The sequence below is a fragment of the Dipteris shenzhenensis genome, chromosome 16 (genome assembly GCF_047967505.1).
Source record: "Dipteris shenzhenensis isolate YYH24624 ecotype China chromosome 16, Dip_SZ_1.0, whole genome shotgun sequence".
NCBI lineage: Eukaryota > Viridiplantae > Streptophyta > Polypodiopsida > Gleicheniales > Dipteridaceae > Dipteris > Dipteris shenzhenensis.
The window spans coordinates 5,918,432-5,939,214 of NC_141611.1; the positions used below are offsets into that span (position 1 = coordinate 5,918,432).

The following is a 20,783-nucleotide window of genomic DNA, read 5'->3' on the forward strand; positions in this document are numbered from 1 at the left end:
GACAGATGCAGATACATGAGCTCTTTGTGTCACACCAAAGAGCTATCACGGAGCCTGGATACATGGAGCCAGATCATGTTCTTGGAGCATTAGCCCTGAGCGCCTGACATGCCTCACTCATGTTACACACTATTTGGCTTCTCTGGCCTGACTTGATATGATGTACTACATCAGTATTTCAGCTTATGTGTTTTCTAGTACTCAGCGAGGGCTTTAGCGAGCCCTTCGCCCCAACCCACAGTGGCTTGTATGAGTTTACTTTGTTTCCGCACTTTTGTCCCATAGGCCTGCGAGGCCTCCCACGGACGTTAATCTCGCTCTTTCTCTCTCTCTCTCTCTCTCTCTCTCTCTCTCTCTCTCTCTCTCTGTGCACACATTAGGGCTCAGGACCAAATTGGGTTGGACCCTTCCGTAGGATTTTATTTCACAATGAAGGATCTAAGTACAAAGTTCTTAGTCGCAGCTGGAACACACTCAATCCACGAGCTGAACAACTATACATGGGGTTCGAACCCCCAACTTGGCAAGATGCCACTTGTCATTGAACTAGACTAATTACTAGTTAGATGCCACTTAGTTGGCAACTCTAGAGCCTTCGTAGCCCTTGGTCACACGAACATCTCATGATTGCTTGCTAGGCTCCCTAAGCTTGGGATCTTAAACCACTCTTGAAGACCTGCAACACTTAATTAAATGCACATAGCCATGGCACACATTAATTGTTAACTATTCGCATGTGAATAACAAAATAACCTCTAGACTAATCCTAGTCTCTGTGGGCGTCCCCACCAAGCAACCAAAGCATACGCCAAACAATAATTCTCTGGTTGATCAAGATCAACCGTCTTTGACTATAATTAAGGAGCTTTGACTAAAGTCAAGGCGCCTTAATTATAACCAAACCTCTCCAACCGATGTTGGAACTAAAATCAACCCTCTTGCCCTAAACCAAGTCTCCCTGACCGAAGTCAAGTGTCGTTGACCAAAGTCAATGCTTTGACCACTTACAAGAACTCTTTGACCATAACTAAAACTAAATGAAGAACTCTTTGATTATGATCAAATAAATGGTCAACTTTGTACCTTACTTGGATCTTTACAGCTTCGTAACATTTCCTAAGAGAGTTGGAACGATAAGTCAAAGAAAGTTTGGCTTTTAGAAAAACCAAAGAGAATGCAGTCTATGTGCATAGAATAATAGACGCCATAAGCTATAGGATAAAGTACTCGTAACATGCCCACACATTTTTCCATGGGACTTTATTACTTTATCCTCTATATCCTCGATTTATTTCTTGTGCACATACTGATCATCCGTTTATGTTTTTGTAATTAATTCTCTCTTATACGACTTTACATATCCGGCCGGAAATCTTCTACAAATCCAATGCATCAGTTTGGGGATCACTTTATCCATGGTTCTTCTGCCATAAAACTTTTAACCTTTACATGGTAGGTGGCAACTTTCTGCATGAGGATTAGCTACAACTTTGCACGTCCCATGTGTACAGCTAGTCACATTACGATGACAAAATGATGGAAGCTCGTGCATGGGGCGGACTCCTGTACATGGAGTTATTTCATAACCCATAGGTTTGTCCAAGTCCTTATGACTTGATTATTACTTACTAGATCACCTTCCACTTGCCAGCAAGTGGGATGCTCCCCACATCCACCAAGTTTTCATACCCAACACAAAAGGGTATTCTATACCCTTCAATTCCTTATTGCCTTCATACTGGCATTCGGGGAAGAGTGTTGGTGCTTATGAAGATACAATGAGATTACATAGGTGGACCTGTGAGAAGGATGTAGCCTCCAAAAACTGATAATCTCTAGGAATAGTTGATTAAATGAATCTATCTATACTTTAATTAACCCAAGAGTCTAATTCTGTTTTGTAACTGCTTTTTATAGCATTTTATCATTTTAGGGTTAGAACCAGCCATATGAAGTGCAAGTTGCTTTTGCCACTTCATTCTTGCATGGTTGCTATTGAGATCTTGGCTGCTCCCACATTTGTCACACTGATGAAGCCCAAGACAGCAATTTCACATTAGATTCCAGCCTCCTGCTGATCCGTAGACACCAAAATTCTATTCACCAAGCACCTCCAGAACAATTGCGATCTGATTTACAGCTCGCTGCTGCTGTTTTGATGCCTGTTTTCCCTCAAACTAGAGGGACACCCGCTTGGATATTGCCCAGATGCAGTTTTTCTCTTCCAAATCAGCTGCAATTCAGAGAAAAATCCTTCTTGCTTGACGATTCCAAAATTCTCACATTATCCAAATTTTTAATCTTGTGCTATCCATGGAATTAGTTTTGTTCCAAATTATCAAAGACAGGTGGAGTTAGAACAAACTCCATTAATTTTCTAGAGAATCTGGCACCTATTTGAGATCAAAAAGTAAAAGAGTGCTCCTAGGCATTGCAATTGATAGGGACACGCCCCTGATCAATTATGATTTGATCTAGAGCCCTGTTCCAATATTTTGGAGGAATTCTAGCATCATCTGGTATTGCAATTAGAGTTTTCCCAATCTGAGCACAATTTTCTACTCCAAAATGGAATGCTGGTCATGTTTGAGTCAATGGTTGAAGACTTTGGTACCATTTGGCATCTTTTCGGTTGATGTCTTCATTGCTGGTCAATATAGAGGCTGTTTGGGCAGTTTTTATTGGGATACTTAAGATTTCTTAGAATCTCCCTCTAGAATTCAATTGTGGCATTAAGCTTCTACCTCAACCAATGTGAAAGGTGTTTGTGATAGAGTCTCGTGGAAGGCAGATAAAGGAAGCATGAGGGCTTCTCTTTCTATCCGATGGCTTAGTTTTGGACAGTTATCACGTCTTGGCTACACGGACCTCATCTATATTTATTCTTCCATTTATTGAAACATTGTAATTCCCTCCTACAATTATAAAGAAGTGGTTTTTTTTTGTTTTATGTTCTCCTAAAATTTCAAAGGTTCCGTTATTTGTTCTGGAATACTTTTGTATTAAGATTCAGCATTACTCAAATAGACATGCCAGGTGCTTGAGCTCTAGTAGGGGGTGATTCTCGTTCGCACCCTACATGGCCTCTCTTCTTCTATGTTCCATTCCCTCATTTACTTTCAGTTCTAAGACTGTGTGAATGATGTGTGGTGGTATAAATGTTTATAAATTTCTTGCTTTAGTTAAATAGATCCTCAAAAACAAGCTTCTGCATAAGCACAGTTCTGACAGTGCTAGGGCTTTCCACCTATGAAAATGAAGCGGGCTAGAAGTCTGGAAGGCTTTCTCAAAAACTGTGCCCATTCTAACTACAAAGTGCGAAGGGATGGAATGTGTGAGAGAGAGAGAGAGAGAGACAGAGAGAGATGATTGTGGACATCATGCTGTATGCTAACTACTATCTTCATTCCTTTTTGTTGGGGTTTGGCAATCACAAATAATACTCTATACATCTGTTGTCTTTCTCATTGAAGAGGGCATGTCTAAGTCCCCACTTAAAGGTATTCTATAGCTACTAGACTCAAGTTATGGCTTAGGCTATGCTGTAATGCTATGGGAGAAATGTTCCCATGAGAGAGATCATATTGAGACTATAGGAAGAGGCTGCTGCTGTTGGAAAGGTCACCTCCCCATATGTAAGCCCCCATATGAGGAGAGCATGGGGGGGCTGGACCTGGGTCCTGAGGGATGGCCACATGGGCAGCAAGATGGCTGCCATGGGTGCAGAGATCAGAGAGAAAAAGGAAAGTACCTGGACACATCAGAGTGACTGCAACACATGGCGTCAAGACCATGGCAGATGGCGATGCATACATGGCAAAGACCTGGCCTGGAAGAGACAGAACAAGATGGCAGGGTATCCCGGGGCACAGGCACCTACATGGCGAGCTATCTGGCGAGGTGTGTGGGTAGGCACATTGCCTGCAACATACCCTAAAGATGGCGCAGGAATATGGCGGGACAGATCAGCACAGGGCCAACAGTAGAGTTGGTTGGGGCTGGTTGAGCCAGCCAACCAGGCCTTGGTTAGGCTAGTCAAGAGGGCTGGGTCCCTGCCTGGAACAAAGGCTGTAAATGGCCTAGTAAAGACCCTTATATAGGGCCCTGGTTGGGCTGGCAGGGACAGCCAACCAGGTCGGTTTTCAGCCATACTGAGTCGGCCAAAATACGGCTGACCAGTCGCCTATTTTGACCAGGCCTTGGGCCTATAAAAGGAGAGGCCCTGGGCCTCATAATTCATCCAACATTCAGCAGGAAAGGCAGCAGACAGGAGCAGCCAGAAGCCACTCCCTTCAGCCTCACACTGGGGGTGAAGGAGAGTGGAAGGTGTGCTGCGGACTGAGTTCCTGTGTGGTGCTAATGAAATGATTGGAACTACTGAAGGTGCTGCATCTTTTGCTGCCAGAGGCTGAGACCTGCTCGAGCTGAGGCTACATATAGGAACACGGTTGGAAGAGGGCCGACTCAGTCTCTGGCCTGGAGGGTGCCACAGGCTGGTACTGTTGCCTGCCGACCTGTCCACGTGTCACCCGACTGCAGCTGCAGTGCTCTTGCCACTCCCGACCTTCCACGTGGCACCTTGCACCTGCTCCCACTCCCTCGGCCTCCTCCTGCCTGCCCTGCGCCTGTCTGCAGGCTGCTGTACAGAATGTTGTACTGCTGCTGCTGACTGCCCAACAGTTCTTCTCTTGGGCTGCTGTCATGGTGATGCTGTGGGCAGCCTGCTGAAACCAGAACAGAGAGCAAAGCTGAAGACCACTGCCCATTGACTCTCTGTACATGTCGCTGGTGCCAGGACCGGCGACGTACTTCTAGTGGGTCAGGTTGAGCGCCATAAAAAGCACCCAGGCCTTCACGTCTGTATGCTGCACTGAAATGGTTGCTCCTTCCAACTCATTACTGCACAGTGGTCAGCAAGCCATGGTGTACCCAAAAGATGTCCACTAGGCCTAATTGGGTGACAAAGTTCGCTTCTCCACCATCCAAATGACATGGAGCTCGCTGTCACCTGGTATAAATTGGTGGCTGGACAACCCCAAATGCACAATGAAGTTGGAGTACCATTGCCGACTGTTTTATTGGAAGACAGAGCTTGGTAGGTAGGGCCTCGTCCAACTCCTCCGAACTGCCTGTCAGAGAATAGGGGTCAACTCCCCATTTGTAAGCCCCCGCAATGAGGAGAGCATGGGAGAGTGACCTATAGCACAATAGGGGGAACAAGGAGGGAGAGAGAGGCTGGGCACCCCCAGATGCACAATGAAGTTGAAGTACCATTGCTGACTGTTTTATTGGAAGACAGAGCTTGGTAGGTAGGGCCTTGTCCAACTCCTCCTCCGAACTGCCTGTCAGAGAATAGGGGTCAACTCTTCATTTGTAAGCCCCTGCAATGAGGAGAGCATGGGAGAGCACGATAGGGGGAACAAGAAGGGAGAGAGAGGCTGCCACGTGGGCAGGATACAAGTATTGGATTGAACTACATACAGCAAGTAGTACAGTCCACATGGGACTGTCACTGCCCATCATTGGGCCACCCATGGGCCTGGAGGGAGTTGTAGGCTGTAGCATTGCCCAGCCATAGGTTTGGTTATAGGCTCAGCCCAGCAAACAGGCACAAGTGAGGGCGGCGGCCTTTATAGGCCTACAAGGCCTGGCCTGGTCTGGTCGGCCAAAACCCTGGTCTGATCGGTTGTACAGCAGGCTGCCAGGTCGGCAGGCCTGCAGACTTGTCAGCAGATTTCAGGGCCAGTCGGTCATTACGAGGGGCTATAAAAGGCCCCCATTGGGTGCACATAATCAGCCCATTACAGGCTGCAGGCACGGCCCTCAGAAGTGCACCCAAGGTACTTGAGAGAGCCAGCAGAAGTGCAGCAATAAGGGGCAGTGGATCCAGCTCCTGTTCCTAGGACCACACACTGATCATCGCCAGCGCTTTATCACAAGTTTTATACGGTGGGGATCTACCATGGGCTTGACCCCACTACGAGCATCCACAGGACCATCGAAGTGATGCCACACCACAGCTTCATCCTCTCCATGGGCGCAAACATTTTATGTACTAGTGTTTCTATGTTCATCTTGCACTTGCCTTTGGGTATAGATGCCCACTTAGAGGCTCCACCCATTCAGCTCATTGTATCTACTATCTGGGTTCTTTCAGTCTCATAGACCCTTCAGTCTTCAAAGGCCACGCCCTCCCCCACGCCGTGAGACAGCTCAACAGACACAGATAGGAGTGCTACCTGACACTGTTCTGTTATTTTGCTACTCTAGTATTTTGGCCACTAGTTTAGCACTTTAGCTTTCAGTTTTCAGCAAGGGTCTTAGTGAACCCTTTGCTTCAGCCCTCAGTGGCTTGTATGAGTTACCTTTTGGTTTTGCACTTTGTCTCATAGGCCGGCGAGGCCTCTTGCAGACATTATACCTCTCTCTCTCTCTCTCTCTCTCTCTCTCTCTCTCTCAATAACACACACAACATAAAGACAATTTAACCAATAATGCCAAAAGAATCACTTACATGACAAAGCAAAAGCCACATGGAGTTTTTGTGTTTTTGTCAAGGCCCATAATTATTTTCTTGATTTCACCACATCTAGAAAACAAGTCGTAGATTTGCTCCTCTGTCGTGTAAAAAGATAGATTGCCAATGTACAGTGTGATGGATGTCAACAACGCTTGATCAAATTCTTCTTGAGAGCCAGAAAAACGGCGATCTCTATATTGTGAAAGAGTCTGGGAGTTCTGGAAAAAGACCAATCATTGAAAGCAAATTATTATTGCATGTTATACATATAAGAAGGTCAACGATAAATTTTATCATTTTGTCATAAAGAATTAAAAGAACAGGCATATACAACTAGCTCATGGAAAAGCTCATCCGATAAAGGATAAAGGTGGGATTTCACTTGCTTCCCAAAAGCATTAAACATAGCTCTATGTACCAAAGTTGATCTTCCAAAGAATCATTAGCCAAAGGGGACTAAGAAAGGAGGCCTGCCAATTATATACACATTATGAGTAGGTACAGTATCGTAGAAGTGAATATCATTGACAAATTTGGAGGAGAAGGCCAGCAATGCTTGGAAGGGGCTACAACACAAATTTATTGCTTCTTGATGGTGAAGTAGAGGGAGAATCACTTGAGCTTTAATCTTTGTTACAAAAAAAAAGAGCATCACAATAGAAACACATAGATGTACTTAATGAAATAGATAGTGCTTCCTGATGCAAAAGGTAGGGCAAACACCAAGAAACTTCTAGATGGGGGACATTTGTTTATGTTGCGCTTGAACATAGTTTGACACTTGTGAATGAAAAAGGCAAAAGTTTTTTAGAAGCGATCTACCAAAGCCTAGAACAACATTTTGAGAAAAATCATTGCCACTATTAGAAATTCAGGGGTTGGCAAACCACCAGAAAGATAGAAAACCTAATACTAAAGCGAAGAGGCCAATAGGACATGGTTTTGCAAAGCGAAGCCTCTTGAGAAAGACTATTCTTTTGTAGTATACCAGCGAGATCATAGAAAGGGACTACCCAAACAACTGTCTATTATTTCAACAGTCATTTTAGGCCCTGCAAAGGATTGCAGGATCAGGACACAAGATCGTTGAATGGCCCTGTGTGCACTCGCGGTAAGTCGAACACACAAGTACGAATTTGTTGTATACACCAATAAAAAAGTGGACAAAGAAATTACCGAATATTATGTAGGAGAAACGTCTGCTCGATGAATACGAGCACAGATAAATGGAGTAGCAGACTACGACGAAAACGACACTGCATTACACCTCTAAGCTCTCATCCTAAACCAGTTAAGCAACTAATTCTACTTGAATGCATCGACATGGAGGGAGGGAGGGAGAGAGAAAAAGAGACGAAGAAGGAGAGAATACCTTAAACAAGCGCGACATTGAAGTCGTTGATTTGGATGTAGGGTTCGGAAGTTCGAGTGACTGCAAAGAACTTAACGGTTTCTCATGCGTTCGCAAGAGGGGGTGGCGGAAGGTTTAAAAATCATAAGCAAAATCGAACAGCGACAAATAAGCCATACATAAATGAGCAAATGCTGGGAAGGGAAGGTAGCCTTTATGATGCCTCCTCCAAACACCTCCATACTCTAAGGACTCCAACCAAAGAGAGATTTATTTTTGGCAGCTTTATTTTTTAGTTCCCTTTTGCGGGACAACTCCCACGCGCACCGTTCCACACCTCGCCCAATCCGCCTGTCGCTTGTGCATGCATGTGAGACATTTCCGACAATAAAACCCCCACTAGTGCTTTGTACCCTGAGAGAACATCTTGTCCCGAAAAACTACAGGGCAAGCCAATTGAACCTGGTTCAATCTTGTTTTCCTATTTGTTTATCCATTGGTTATTTTATTTTATGCATTAGTTAATCTTTTCATTATAATTGAAATTCAAGAAGGGGTTCTAACCCATAATCTTGGATTCCAAACTCGTGAGCTTTACCATTAAGCTATAAAGTAGCATAATAGCTCTAAAGAGTATGTCCCCCCATACATTGAAAAATGGGGAGATGTCGTCCGCTTGCTATTAAATTGGTGCATAACTGGCAGGGAAGAAAGGGGAACAAAACTTACTGTTGCATGATAGGGATTGTGAACTGAGTCGACAATTTCCGGTGAGGAAGGGGGATCGACTTCTTTTTTTTTGCCGATAGTCAAATATCACACACCTCATCGCTGCAATACACAAGGGCAATACACGAAATACTTGAAGATGAGGATTGACGACGCCCTAGCAGGACTCTTCAAGCAGAGGATGAATGCAAGGAAATAATCCCTGAAGCAGAGGATGGGCAACAAAGCGCAAGACACAGACTGCATGCAACCATGCACCGGCAGGAGAGGATGAACCATTCAGAAAAGAATTCGTGAAGATGAGGCTGGGCGACGATGCAGAGTCAGAGACTACATACCACCATGCAAACAAGCCAAACTAGCACACATGGCCAACAAAGTAGCGCCGTCAAAATGAGACACGTGCCCACCAAATACACGATACATTTAATGTGAAATTCTTTTCAATTTCTTTCTTCGTTTATTCCTAATATTAGCTTTGCCAAACCATTGCCATTGCTTAGGCTACCCATGGCAGGCCAATTAGGAAAAATTTAAAGAAATGGGAAAAGTAAAGAGAAATAGGAAAATAAAGTGCAGTTTGGAAAAAGGAGTTTAGTAAAAAAAGGGAAATATTATGAAAATGTTAAGTGAAGATGGGTGGAAGAAAATAGGGAAAAGTGCAAGTAAAGGGGGAAAGGGATAGGAGGGGGGTGTGTGTGTGTGTGTGTGTGTGTGTGTGTGTGTGTACCTCCCCTTCCTCATTCTCTTCCCAACCTTGTGCTCTCCTAAATTCCCCCACAACTCTTCAACTAGGAAACACCTCTCTCTTCCACCTAGGGCAGTGTGTGCAGTTGTATGTGCATGTGCATATTTGGTGTGTGTATCGCTCTTGTCCCCCTATCCTAGGACCTTGTGTCTATGTTTGTGTGCACAATATTAGCTAATAGATAGTGCTTACAACAAACAAAAAGTGTATGTCACTTTTGGAGACCTCTCATCTATTAGGTCCCCTTTTTCCCACCGAATTCTCTCCCTCTAGGTAGTGTGAGTGTGTGTGTGTCACTCCCCCCTGCCCACCCCCCCTTCCTAACCCGCCCTTCTTTTGCTCAAATCTCTTCCTCGTCATATAGTGGTATTATGTGTGTCTTCCCTCCCAACTACATCGTCCTCACCCACCCTCCCTTTCCCCCTTGGTGAGTGTGGGGCCCCTCTCTATTCCTAACCTTGTGTGTCCCTTCCTCCTAGATCCCCACAATGTGTATTTGTGTGTGTGTCGCCCCTCTCTCTTTCTAACATTGTGCTTCCCTTTCTCCTTTTTGCCACCCAAATAAGAAAACCCTCTCGTTGCCCTCAAGTAGTGTTGGCATTATACCTATTTGGCTGTTCATGCCCCTTCACCTACATTTGCGCGCGTGCATGTGTGCGTGTGTGCATTCGTCATATGTGCCTGCGTGCGTGCGTGTGTGTGTGTGGCAACTTTCTCAAAAGCAACTTGGCCTCAAAAGAAAAAGAATATCTCTAAGACATTGTGGTCCTAACTCACATTTGCTATAGAGAACATATATCACTTTGTTACGGTGATGCAATGACTTTGTTGATTACCGTAACAAAGTGATATATCAAACTTCTTCCAAACCTCTTCAACCATAGTACTCATTTTAGGAGTTTGTATCGAGTTTTATAAGACTCCTCTCAATCTGATGACTCATACAAATAAAGCTCCAGATGGTGCCATAACATTATTGGGCCAAAAAAACTTCCAAGAAAAACCCTCAATGAAATCCATAAAATGGATTTTCACAGAACTTCAAAGTACAAAGGCACAATAAAAGGTCATTCAAAACTTTAGAATTACAAACTTGGCATGTCAAAGACATAGTTTGATGAGAATCCAATAAAAGTCCCACTCAAATCAAATATGGGACATAAGGAGGAGCATGAGAATACATTGTACTGACTCTATTGACACTAAAACCACTAGGATCTTACATCAACCCCTACTGACCCCTTCTTCCTACTAGCTTACACCTTAGATTTTTCTTTTTCTTCCTCTTTCTTTGAAAAGATCACAAGTACGCAACTCCATCCACCAAACATCTAGCCATTGCAATCATTCATGTCATGCCATGCCAATTACAATAGGAGCTAGTGTTGCATCCATCCTCCCAACAACAATTCCATGACCAAGGATCCAGCTTTTGCATTCCATTGGAGCCACCTTTGGGATGGTTACTGAGATCCCCCTCTCCCAGGAATGCCTTCCTCAATTGAGGGTAGCAAATTTGAAACCAAAAGGAGAATTTGTAATGCTCACAGAACACCACTTAAAAGAACTAAATTACCCAAGGTACAAAAATGAGATAGCAACAACCAGGGTACAATCTCTCTCCCTAGGTGAGTGGCTCATGCTTCCTCATCTAGAGTATTCGTAATATTTCATTAAAGTTCAAGAAGCCAAAATTATCCCTCCTTTCCCAAAAGTAAGGGATTACATTACCTTTTACAAAGCCACTTTGGGCTTGCTTTCTTAAAAAATAGTTTACACCTTCTTTCTCAAATAGTGCACAATATCAATGATATACGAAAACCTTCCATGGCCATATTCTATGCACTGTGTGACACCTCAATCGATACCCTCGCACCAATTACAATCCTTGGCACTAGTTCCATCACGTGTATTCAAGCCACCAATTACAATAGTTGTTAACAATCAATTGAACGAATCACTGAATCAATCAATCTCAATTCAGTTGTGCTCAAAGTACAATAATACAAAATTACACAAACAACACTAGCGACATCAGTATTAACATGGAATCTCCCACAATGCTGACCATCTAGCATGGCAAATTATAGGCTACTTAGGTGTGCCTAACTAAACCACACAAAGCATTTACTAGGATCCCCACCACATCCAATGTGTTCCTACATAATACTTTGCTATAGTCACATGTGACTAAAATTAAATGAACATCTTTGCTAATGTGATAGCGACAATCAATTGGGTACAAGCTCCCTCCTCTTAGATGAGGGGCTCACGCTTCATCGTGTAGAGTATTTATAATAATTCATTGCAGTTAAAGGAGCCAAAATTGTCCCTCCTTACCCAAAAGTAAGGGATTATGTTGATTCCTTTTACAAGCCACTTTGTGCTCACTTTATCCCAAAATGTATCACCTCCCATTCTTGTTACAAAGCCACTTTGGGCTTGCTTTATTAAAAAATAGTTCATGCCTTCTTTCTCAAATATTTCCCAAGATTTACAATATCAATAAAATACAAAATTGGCCCGCACTGTGTGACACCTCAATCAACACCTTTGCACTAATTCCATTCCTCGACGCTAGTTCCATCAAACATAATACCAATAACACTAGCGACATTAGTATTAACATGGAATTACCCACAATACCGACCATCTAGATGGCAAATCATAGGCTAGTTAGGCATCCCCAACTAAACCACACAAAGCATCCACTATGACCCCCACCGTGTCTATATGCTTCTATGGGGGCATACTTTGCCATACTACACTTGAGTAAAGTTGAAATAATGTCCATAGCAAGAAATATCAAAAATATGATTCTGTACATCCCTCTTGCTGAAACAGACCTTAGTTGCGTGTTTGATTACAAGAACTGATGAAGTATGGAAAAGCTTAAAAGAACCACTCAGGCATACACTAAGCATAATCTCTCGAATGGTTCTTAAACTTGAGAAAATATTTAACATCAACAACTACATTTCCTTTGCCAGGCTAATATTGAACCATGGGTTGTAAACTTTGTATAAATGATGCCCATTTAATATGTCTATTGGCTACTATCAATGGCTGGGTCAACAAGTGCTTGATACTTTGTTGATCTATCTTGAAGAGAAATTTAGCCTCCATCAAATAATATTTCCACATCTTCAATGCATGAACCACAATGGCTAATTATTTATCGTATGTACTATAATTGCATTTTGTTGGCTCTAACTTTTGGCTCTCATATGCTATAGGATGTCCATCTTGCATAAGGACTACTACAATTCCACATCCACTAGCATCTGTTACAACTACACAGAATGGTCTAGAAAAAATTGGTAGTTGCAACACATGAGCATTTGTAAGAGCTTCTTTCAAACCTGCAAAGGATTTATTTTGACACTCATCCCAAAGAAAATTCTTAGCTTTTCTAAAAAGTTTTGTCAATGGATGTGCAATGAATGCAAAATTATTGAAATTTTGCCTATAAAATCGGCACAATCCCAAGAATGATCGTAATTCAAGTATATCTCGGGGTTTATGCCATGTAGACTATACATTCAATTTTCATTAGGTCTACTCGCATCCCATCGACTGCTGATACTTTGTGACCCGAATACTATATCTAATCTTGAAAGAAACTCCTCCTCCCAAAATTTATATACAATTTATTTTCTTACACTCCCTCTAATCTATGCTCATTGCCCTTTCCCTCATTCTTGCTATTAAAGACCTTGCAACAATGAAGTAGAGTAAAAATTGGGTCTTCCCCTCCTTTATTCGAGCTCTACCATGTTTGACACAATGTTCATTTTGCCATAGTGCATGTTAGTCAATCCTTACATGTATAGTAGATATTAAGAAGACCATAGGATGTCCAAACTATAAAAAGAACAAGGTTTGCAAGCATTAACATGAATCAAATGCTTCACATTTTTGCTCCTTTCCAAGAAACTAACTAACTTGGGATGTATGACCTTTTATAGAGACCCTCAAGAATATCACTACCTAGCCAATGTTAATATCATCTTTCTTGAATTGTCTAAATAATGTCTCAGAGAAATACCAACAAAATAGAGGCAATGCTCATGGATTCTTGTATCCTTCATCTCTCATTCATCCACAATCACTTTTGTGTAACCACAATATATGCACAATTCTAAATCCATCACCATAACTCTCATAGATACTTAGAGTAGCTCGAAGAGGGGGAATGGAAATTTTTTAATTCGTTGGATTTCCCTTCATTAGCATGGACTTGGGATTTGCCTATAAATGGTTGTCTTCATGTTTTAGCTTTGCTATATTTGTACCTAAAAGTTTATTGGTTTCTCTTCTGTTGTGATACCCAACTCTTCTCTCTTGGATCTTTCAAATTTGACATTCAAATGTACGTGGCTTCCCCAAGGAGGGTCAATAGTGGGGGATTTGAAAGCGCTCGGTAGTATGTGTAGATTACTAAAATCATGGGTCTATCTTTAGAAATGTTTTTTAGAGCTATTGCACCGAATTAAACATTCATGCATAGCAAAGCAATTGAAAATAGAGATGAGAGAAATGAATTTTTAGTCTTATTTACTTCTCTTATCAACTTCTTTACTACTTTCTCATGTGCCATTGTCACAAATGTTTAAAGCACCTTGTAAAGGGGGATGGCAAAAATTTAAATTCAATGGATTTCCCTTCATTAGAATGGATTTGTTATTCACTTATAAGTTATAAATGTTTGTTTTTGATGTTCTAGCTTTATTTATTAGTATCTAAAAGTTTGTTGTTTTGTGTTTTGTTATGATAGCAAGCTATTGTTACTTATGTTATGTTCTATAGAAAACTCTTCTCTCTTGGAGCCTTCAAGTTTTGCATTGAGATTTATGTGGCTTCCTCTTGTAGTGTAGATTATTGAACTCATAGGCCTATTCTTAAAGATGGATTTTAGGGCTACATGGCCAAATCAAAAATAAGATCCTCTAGGAGAGATCACTCTAGCTTTGTCACTTTGTTGCAATGCTAGACTTTAAGGAGCACCAAGCTCCGCAACAAACCTCAAGTTAATATGCAACCCTAGCTCTAGCCATAATAATAGAACTTCAAATGCTTGCATAGAGCTCTAAGCTCCCTTGTCATTTGAAGTAATCCTTCCCTCGATTGTCAATGCTATATAGAGTTATAAGCTCTCTTAGTATGTACAAGGAAGTCCCCTTGATTGTTTTTTTTTTTTGGGGAAAAGAAAGGAACCTTCTATTAATGCTTGAAAATTTTCATACAAAATAGTAGCCTCGAAGGTCCTGAGTATGGAAAAAAATTAAATAAAGGTTGAAAGAAGAAAACCAGCCTATTCCAACAAAGAAACCCAGCTCACTGCCTAGGGAATCCAAGTAGGGGGACTATACAACCAACAAATCCCTTGTGGAGTTCAAATATAGAAAACTCCTATAGGCCAAGCCTTGTAGAAACGTGTAGCATGCCTCGCGACAGTCACCCTAGAGCCCAGGTTCCCACGCTCCTAGGTGGAGCGCAAGGTGTAGATCATATCTTGCTAGATGGCGACCAAGGTAGCCGATGGTGGAACTGGATGCTCACCCATCACTAGACTGCAGTGAGCAACGCAAATGTTCCACTACATGATACTGGCTACTACCTCCCACACACTATCCTCCGGAGGGGGATAAGGATCCGAGCTATCAAGAGGGACCACCTCAAGGAGCTCTATCTTATGATAGAGCTCATCAATCTAGAATGCATGACCTCCCTCAGTCAACCATGCCACCATCCCCCAGGTGTAGTCTCTTTGAAGGCTCTACATGTGGGTCATCAATCTAGAACGCGTGATCTCCCTCAGTCAACCAGGCCACCATCCCCCAGGTGTAGTCCCTCTGAAGGCTCTAGATGCGGGTCCTAATCATGAGGGCTCCCATCCAAATCCTCACTGTGCTACGATAGCTCCAGAGGCAGAGAGGGATAGTCTCTAAAAATCTAGCAGAGCAATAGTGACATTGCCCCTCCACCCGCATCTGCTCCACCAACCACGGGCCTATGGGCAAGTCTCCATGGACGGCTAGCCAAAAGAAGTAGGAGATCTTCCTCGGCCGCAAACTGGACCATAGACACATCCAAAACCTAGAACGGACCTCCTGGGGCATCCTATGGGCCACCCAACGCCTATCCCTCAAAGGGGCCCAAATCAAAGAGTCCATTTGAAGCCTCCTGTCAATCCAAGTGGTATAGGAAAACAAGGGCACCTTGTCCACATGCTCGGTGAGGTCGATCCTCGAAGTCCAAAGCCACTCTTTCGGATCCCACTAGACCTTCCTTAGGGGCCTACCTTCCCAAAGCAAGAGGCATCAGCTGGGGGCATCCTGCTCTGGGATGCTGTGAGGATCAATGTGCCATTCCTTCCCTAATCGGCCCACCACTCTGATCATCTACCAATGAATCCAATCCAGACTGCCGTCCATCTTTGGGTCTTTCTCAGTGAGTGCCTAAAGTAGGCCTTTAGGTTCTACATGGAAGAAACTAGGCTGTATGCTGCATTGCTGAATCATCATCCTCAAGGGGACCCGAGTCCAAGAAAACTGACCCAACCACTAGCTGTCCATCCACACGTGGAGTCCCTCCCACCAAGACTCGTGGATGGCTAGGTCAATCTCCCTCATTCGTTGCCCTGCCCCTCACATATGTGCTAAGGCTCCAAGCCTTGCCTCTGCCTCCATGGGTAATCTGCTCCATCTGCCAAAGGAGCAGGCTAGGCACTGTCCCACTGTGCCCATCCAATGTGAGTCAGCTTCCCTTGCTAGGGAGAGTTTGGTTGAGTTCCAACAAGGAACCACCCTGCTTGTCCTCCCCAAACTCTAGGTTGTTGAAGTCTCCTCCAATGATTGAGGAGTCAACATCTAGAAGACATTCTATCAGCCTCCTCCTAAAGGATAAACGGAGTTGTTTGCGAGCTGGGGCATACACATTCAAAATTCCAATCCCGGACTCTCCCATCCCGACTCCCATCCAAATTGACCATCCTAGGATAAGCTTACCTTGATCATAGACCTCTAGGGACACCACCTGTGAGACTGAGCTACAGACCCCTCCACTCCTTCCTACAACAGGGGACCACACCTCCAGGCCTCTCCTCGAAAGGAGGTGGTGTCCCCGTCTGATGTCTGATGCTAAGAATATATGCTCTCATATCAAAAGGAAGTCCACTGCTCACCCTACCATTACCCTCAGCAACTCCTACCAAAAGATTAGGTATTACGGCGGTTGACTATACGAGCACAATCATGGAGCCCGTGCATGTTCCAACTCAGCTCATGAGGATGGGGAAGCAGAAAACAATGCTCTCCTGTGAGTGGGTGCCTGTTCTTCCAGTTCGAACAAATCAGCACACTTCTCGAGTGGCTAGTAGTATGCCTGATCAATCTTTGCCTCAAGCAGCAATCTAATAACCCCTACTGCCAAGCCATACATTAGCTTCTCACACGTGAAGCTCAACTAAAAATTCACTTCAGCACCATGGGTGTGCCAAAGGTCCAATCCATGTGGCCCCGTTCATTCGTCCATCATACGTGAAATTTGATCAGCCAACATAGCATCAAATACCACTTCTCCAACCCTATGGAGGTGAACTGGAATCTCCAAATTCAGTGCATCTAGGAGCCCAATACGTTGATTGAATCCCCTTATTGGGGCTGCAATATCATAAGAATTACCTCTAACGGCAAAGGGTACGAGTCCAGAATCTATAGGTGGTTCCAGGGCCCCAATCTCCAAAAGTCCAATGGTAGAGGGCACACAGGCTGGAGTTTGGGAGCTGCTAACCCGGGAGGACGAGCCCCTTTCCTCTGGATCCTCCCCTGAATGGAGGGAGGGGATAGGATGCTCAAACAAGGAAATAAAAGGGGGTGATGTATTGCCCTTGCCTAGCAGCAGGGGAGTTGAGGTAGGTCCAAGGGGTGGGTGGGAAGGGGGGGAGACAGAAGAAGCTACTGTGGAGGGGGAGGGGGGAAGCGGGTGGTGAGGATGACGATAGCAAGAGGGCCGAGGGGGTGGAGGGATCTCGGGAGGGGGTGGGGGGTGCTTGGGAGGGGGCGAGGGGCGAGGGAGTAGGGAGTAGGGGGAGCTCGAGAGGAAGGGGAGGGAGTGGAGAGGGATCTGGGGGGAAGGGGTGTGAGGAGGACTAGGTGCGATCACATGCCCACCTTGCTAATCAGGCTTGCCAGGGATTTGGATCCCCTCCTCCTCAACCACAGCTGGGCTAACCTCCGCAACTTCTACCATCGCAATGTTAGGAACTACCAAGGCTTGCTACTAACGCATGGGTGACTACCGATGGTGGACCTCCATCACGGGAGGATCGATTGGCTCGACAGTGGCCCGTGCCACTAGGGGGTCTCCAACTAAGGGCTCCTGCAGGCTGCTCCTCCGTGGATTTCTCTCGAACTACTTTCTCTCTCCCTGTGTCTAGCCCATTGCTTGCGATGCTTTCAAGCTAGTTTGCTTGGTTTCTTTTTCTTTTTTACCTAGGTCCAATCCCCCTGTGAAGATGTCGCCCAAGGGGTCTGAGACTCTTGCTGCTCCTGTTTGAGGGGGTGTTGGGCCTTGGCTTACTGATTCAACCTACCTCATTGTCAGTCCGTAGGCATTTAAGCGTTCTACCTAACTGATTCTCAACCAAGGCCAGCCATTTCTGAAATACCTGGAACACATCACTCTTCCGAGCTATAGCATAAGCCCACACTTTCCTAGTTGCATCATCAATGAATGTCACATAGTATTCAGCCCCGCCTAATGACCGTGTAGGCATGGGACCACATACGTCTAAATGCACCAAATCAAGCATTTCAAACTCTTTCTTTCCCCTTCTTTTATGGGCTGATTTAGTCTGCTTCCCATAGAGACAATGCTCACAAAATTCAAAATCAGAGAAACTCAAATGCGGTACATAACCCAAACGGCATAAGAGTTTCATTCCATTCTGGCTCATGTGCCCCAACCTGCAATGCCACAAAGAAGTGCTTGGCCAGTAGGAGGAAATGTACCAGGAAATTGCAAGGACCTGGTTTGCCACTAGGGGAAAGCATTAGAGAACAAGTTCAATGCAAAGAATGTCTACATAATCATAATGGTTAAAAATAAACTGAACAATGCCAAGAAATTACAAACTACTTGAAGACATTGAAGACCAATTGGCTTTAATTAATTGGTTGGGAAACAAGGAATGAAACACTAGTTTTGATTGCACTGAATGGGCTCAGTAAAGATTACGAGCTGGGCATGACCACACTAGAGATGCACTGAAAAAATTTAAATCATCTCTAATATTCTTTATGCAAGAATAGGTTTGGAGAAATTCCACTATAGATTCAAAGAAGCATGAGCAAGCATTCTTTGCTAGAGGCAACTATGTCCAACAAGGAAGAGGTAGAAGTCCAAATCATTTTGAAAAACGTGTGCTAGAAAGAAAATATGTACATAGTTATGGAAGACACTCTAGCAATTATGAGGTATCATTATCTTCATTATATTAGCATCATGGTCCTTCCAACACTGGAGGGCATGAAATCCTATAGTTATTGTGGCATGCGAGGCCACAATTGCTATGGCATTCTAGGCCATTGGAAACACAAATGTAGGAATAAACAACGGGATACTATTATTGGACAATACTATACAATGGAAATCAAAAATAGCATCAACATCAAAATCAAAGGCAAAATTTGTCAATGAGTAAAATAAAGATCAACCCAATGACAACAAGATTGAAAATTAGGTTCTGATTTCTCAATGCTCAAATTCAAAAAGCCTAAAGCATTTTGCATAATTCTGAAAGTATTTTTTATGCTTTGATTAGATGCAAGGAATGATTGTTTTTGCTCTAAACTAGAAAAGTGGAAGGATTCTGGACTAATTTAGCTGGCAGAAGGATGGTTCTTAATCATTGTTTATACCCTATCACCATCTTTTATCTGTCTTGCTAGCACCCCAGCAACAAGGGCTTGTCTTAGCTGATCTCTATGTGTAGATTCTTCCTTTGAGGAGGTAGCTCTAGGATACCTAAAGTAAAGTGTGACTGTTGCACCAGGACTAAGGCTAAGAGGTTGTTGACATACAGATCTCTTCTGTTAGGCTTCCTGCCTCATGGATTATCAAAGCATTAATTAAGCCAGATCATGATTGGGCTCAGTTTCTCTCTAGGAAATTCTATTGGGTCCGACCCTTGAAGGAGAAAAAGTGGAAGCACTTCCCCACACTGCCTGCTACTGTCTTTAACCCAAAACCTTATTTCACTAAATGTAGTTAGCTCTAGAAGTTGTTGTGGGCTACCTTTGAGACAATAAAATCCCAGATTAGATTCTCTTACAAGGGGTCTTTCATGGCTCTGGACTCCATACGGGTATCAGATGTGCATAGATTTCTCCCCTTAAAGGAAGTTGATTTCATCACAGCATATGGCCTCTTCAAGAAAGGGTGTTGTGGCCAACTGTGGCATAAGGATCAAAAGAGATGGAAAACGTGACTTGAAATCAGAAGAGAATTTCGTCTCTCCAACCAATGGTCTACTTTAATAAGAGAGCGGCTTGCAGTGTGGGATGCTAATATTCACTAGAAAGGAGGAACAATGCTTGTATATGACCGTGAGTTTAGTTGGGTGTAGTCCTCTTGCTTGCTTCCTATCCTGACCCTCTTTGAAGACATTGAAGAGGTGTATAGGACGCTAAATGACATGGAATCTCCATGATAGTCAAGCATGATGGAGGGGAAGATTCCTCAAAATTTGGCACAAGGAAATCCCTAAGAAAATGTCTACCCTCCTTTGGCTCATTCTTCATAAGGTTGTGTGGACCAATGCTAGAAGTATGAGGATAGGGAAAGGGTCCCAAGAAGATGTTTTTCATCTATTTGTTGCATGCCCTCAGGCCAATAAGGTCTGGAAAACCATATAGATTTTAATAGGGGAGCCTATAAACTAGAAATCTATTTTGTTAGGTGATGTTGTAAAAGTCAAACAAGGTATTTTGACAGCTTCTAGAGCGCATGCGTTACGGTTCATTTGGCTTTCCAGAAATGCTTTTGAATTTAATCAAGAAATGCTTAATGCTGAGCTACTGATGTTGGATCGGCTTATAGGAAAGGACAGGGTCCATAGGTTATTCAAGTTTGCAACCAAGACCAGGATATGCTATGCACTGAGATCCAAGAGCATGAAGAAGAGTACCAGAGAACCCATCCCATAGATTTCCCCTTCAAGGGAATACTTGAATCTACCTCAGAATTAGAGTGATACTGCACACCAATAGTTTGCCTACTAGTGTTCTATTGCCTTCTCATGTTCTGCTATACAACAATGCTCATCTGCCTACCACTATTACGTTGCATGGCTTATGCTTGCCTATATTTTTTATTTTTGGATGATGAATCTTTATAAGAGATTGCTATGTAATAGGAGCAACTTGTATATT

At 43.5% G+C, this 20,783-nt stretch overlaps 1 protein-coding gene across 2 annotated transcripts in view; it reads right to left on the reverse strand.

The window, feature by feature from the left end:
• CBP20 (CAP-binding protein 20) overlaps positions 1-8,113 on the reverse strand; it is a 54,814-nt gene extending 46,701 nt beyond the window's left edge. Inside the window, exons 1-3 of one of the 2 annotated variants that reach the window (XM_087387178.1) lie at positions 8,083-8,113; positions 7,893-7,952; positions 6,515-6,738 (exon numbers count right to left, since the gene is read on the reverse strand). In XM_087387178.1, the coding sequence (XP_087243304.1) occupies positions 6,515-6,738; positions 7,893-7,910 (242 nt within the window). In that variant the 5' untranslated portion in view covers positions 7,911-7,952; positions 8,083-8,113. Of the gene's footprint in view, positions 1-6,514; positions 6,739-7,892; positions 8,043-8,082 lie in introns of those variants that run through there. The other variant, XM_087387177.1, reaches the window with a different exon arrangement.
• Between the last annotated feature and the right edge of the window lie 12,670 nt (positions 8,114-20,783).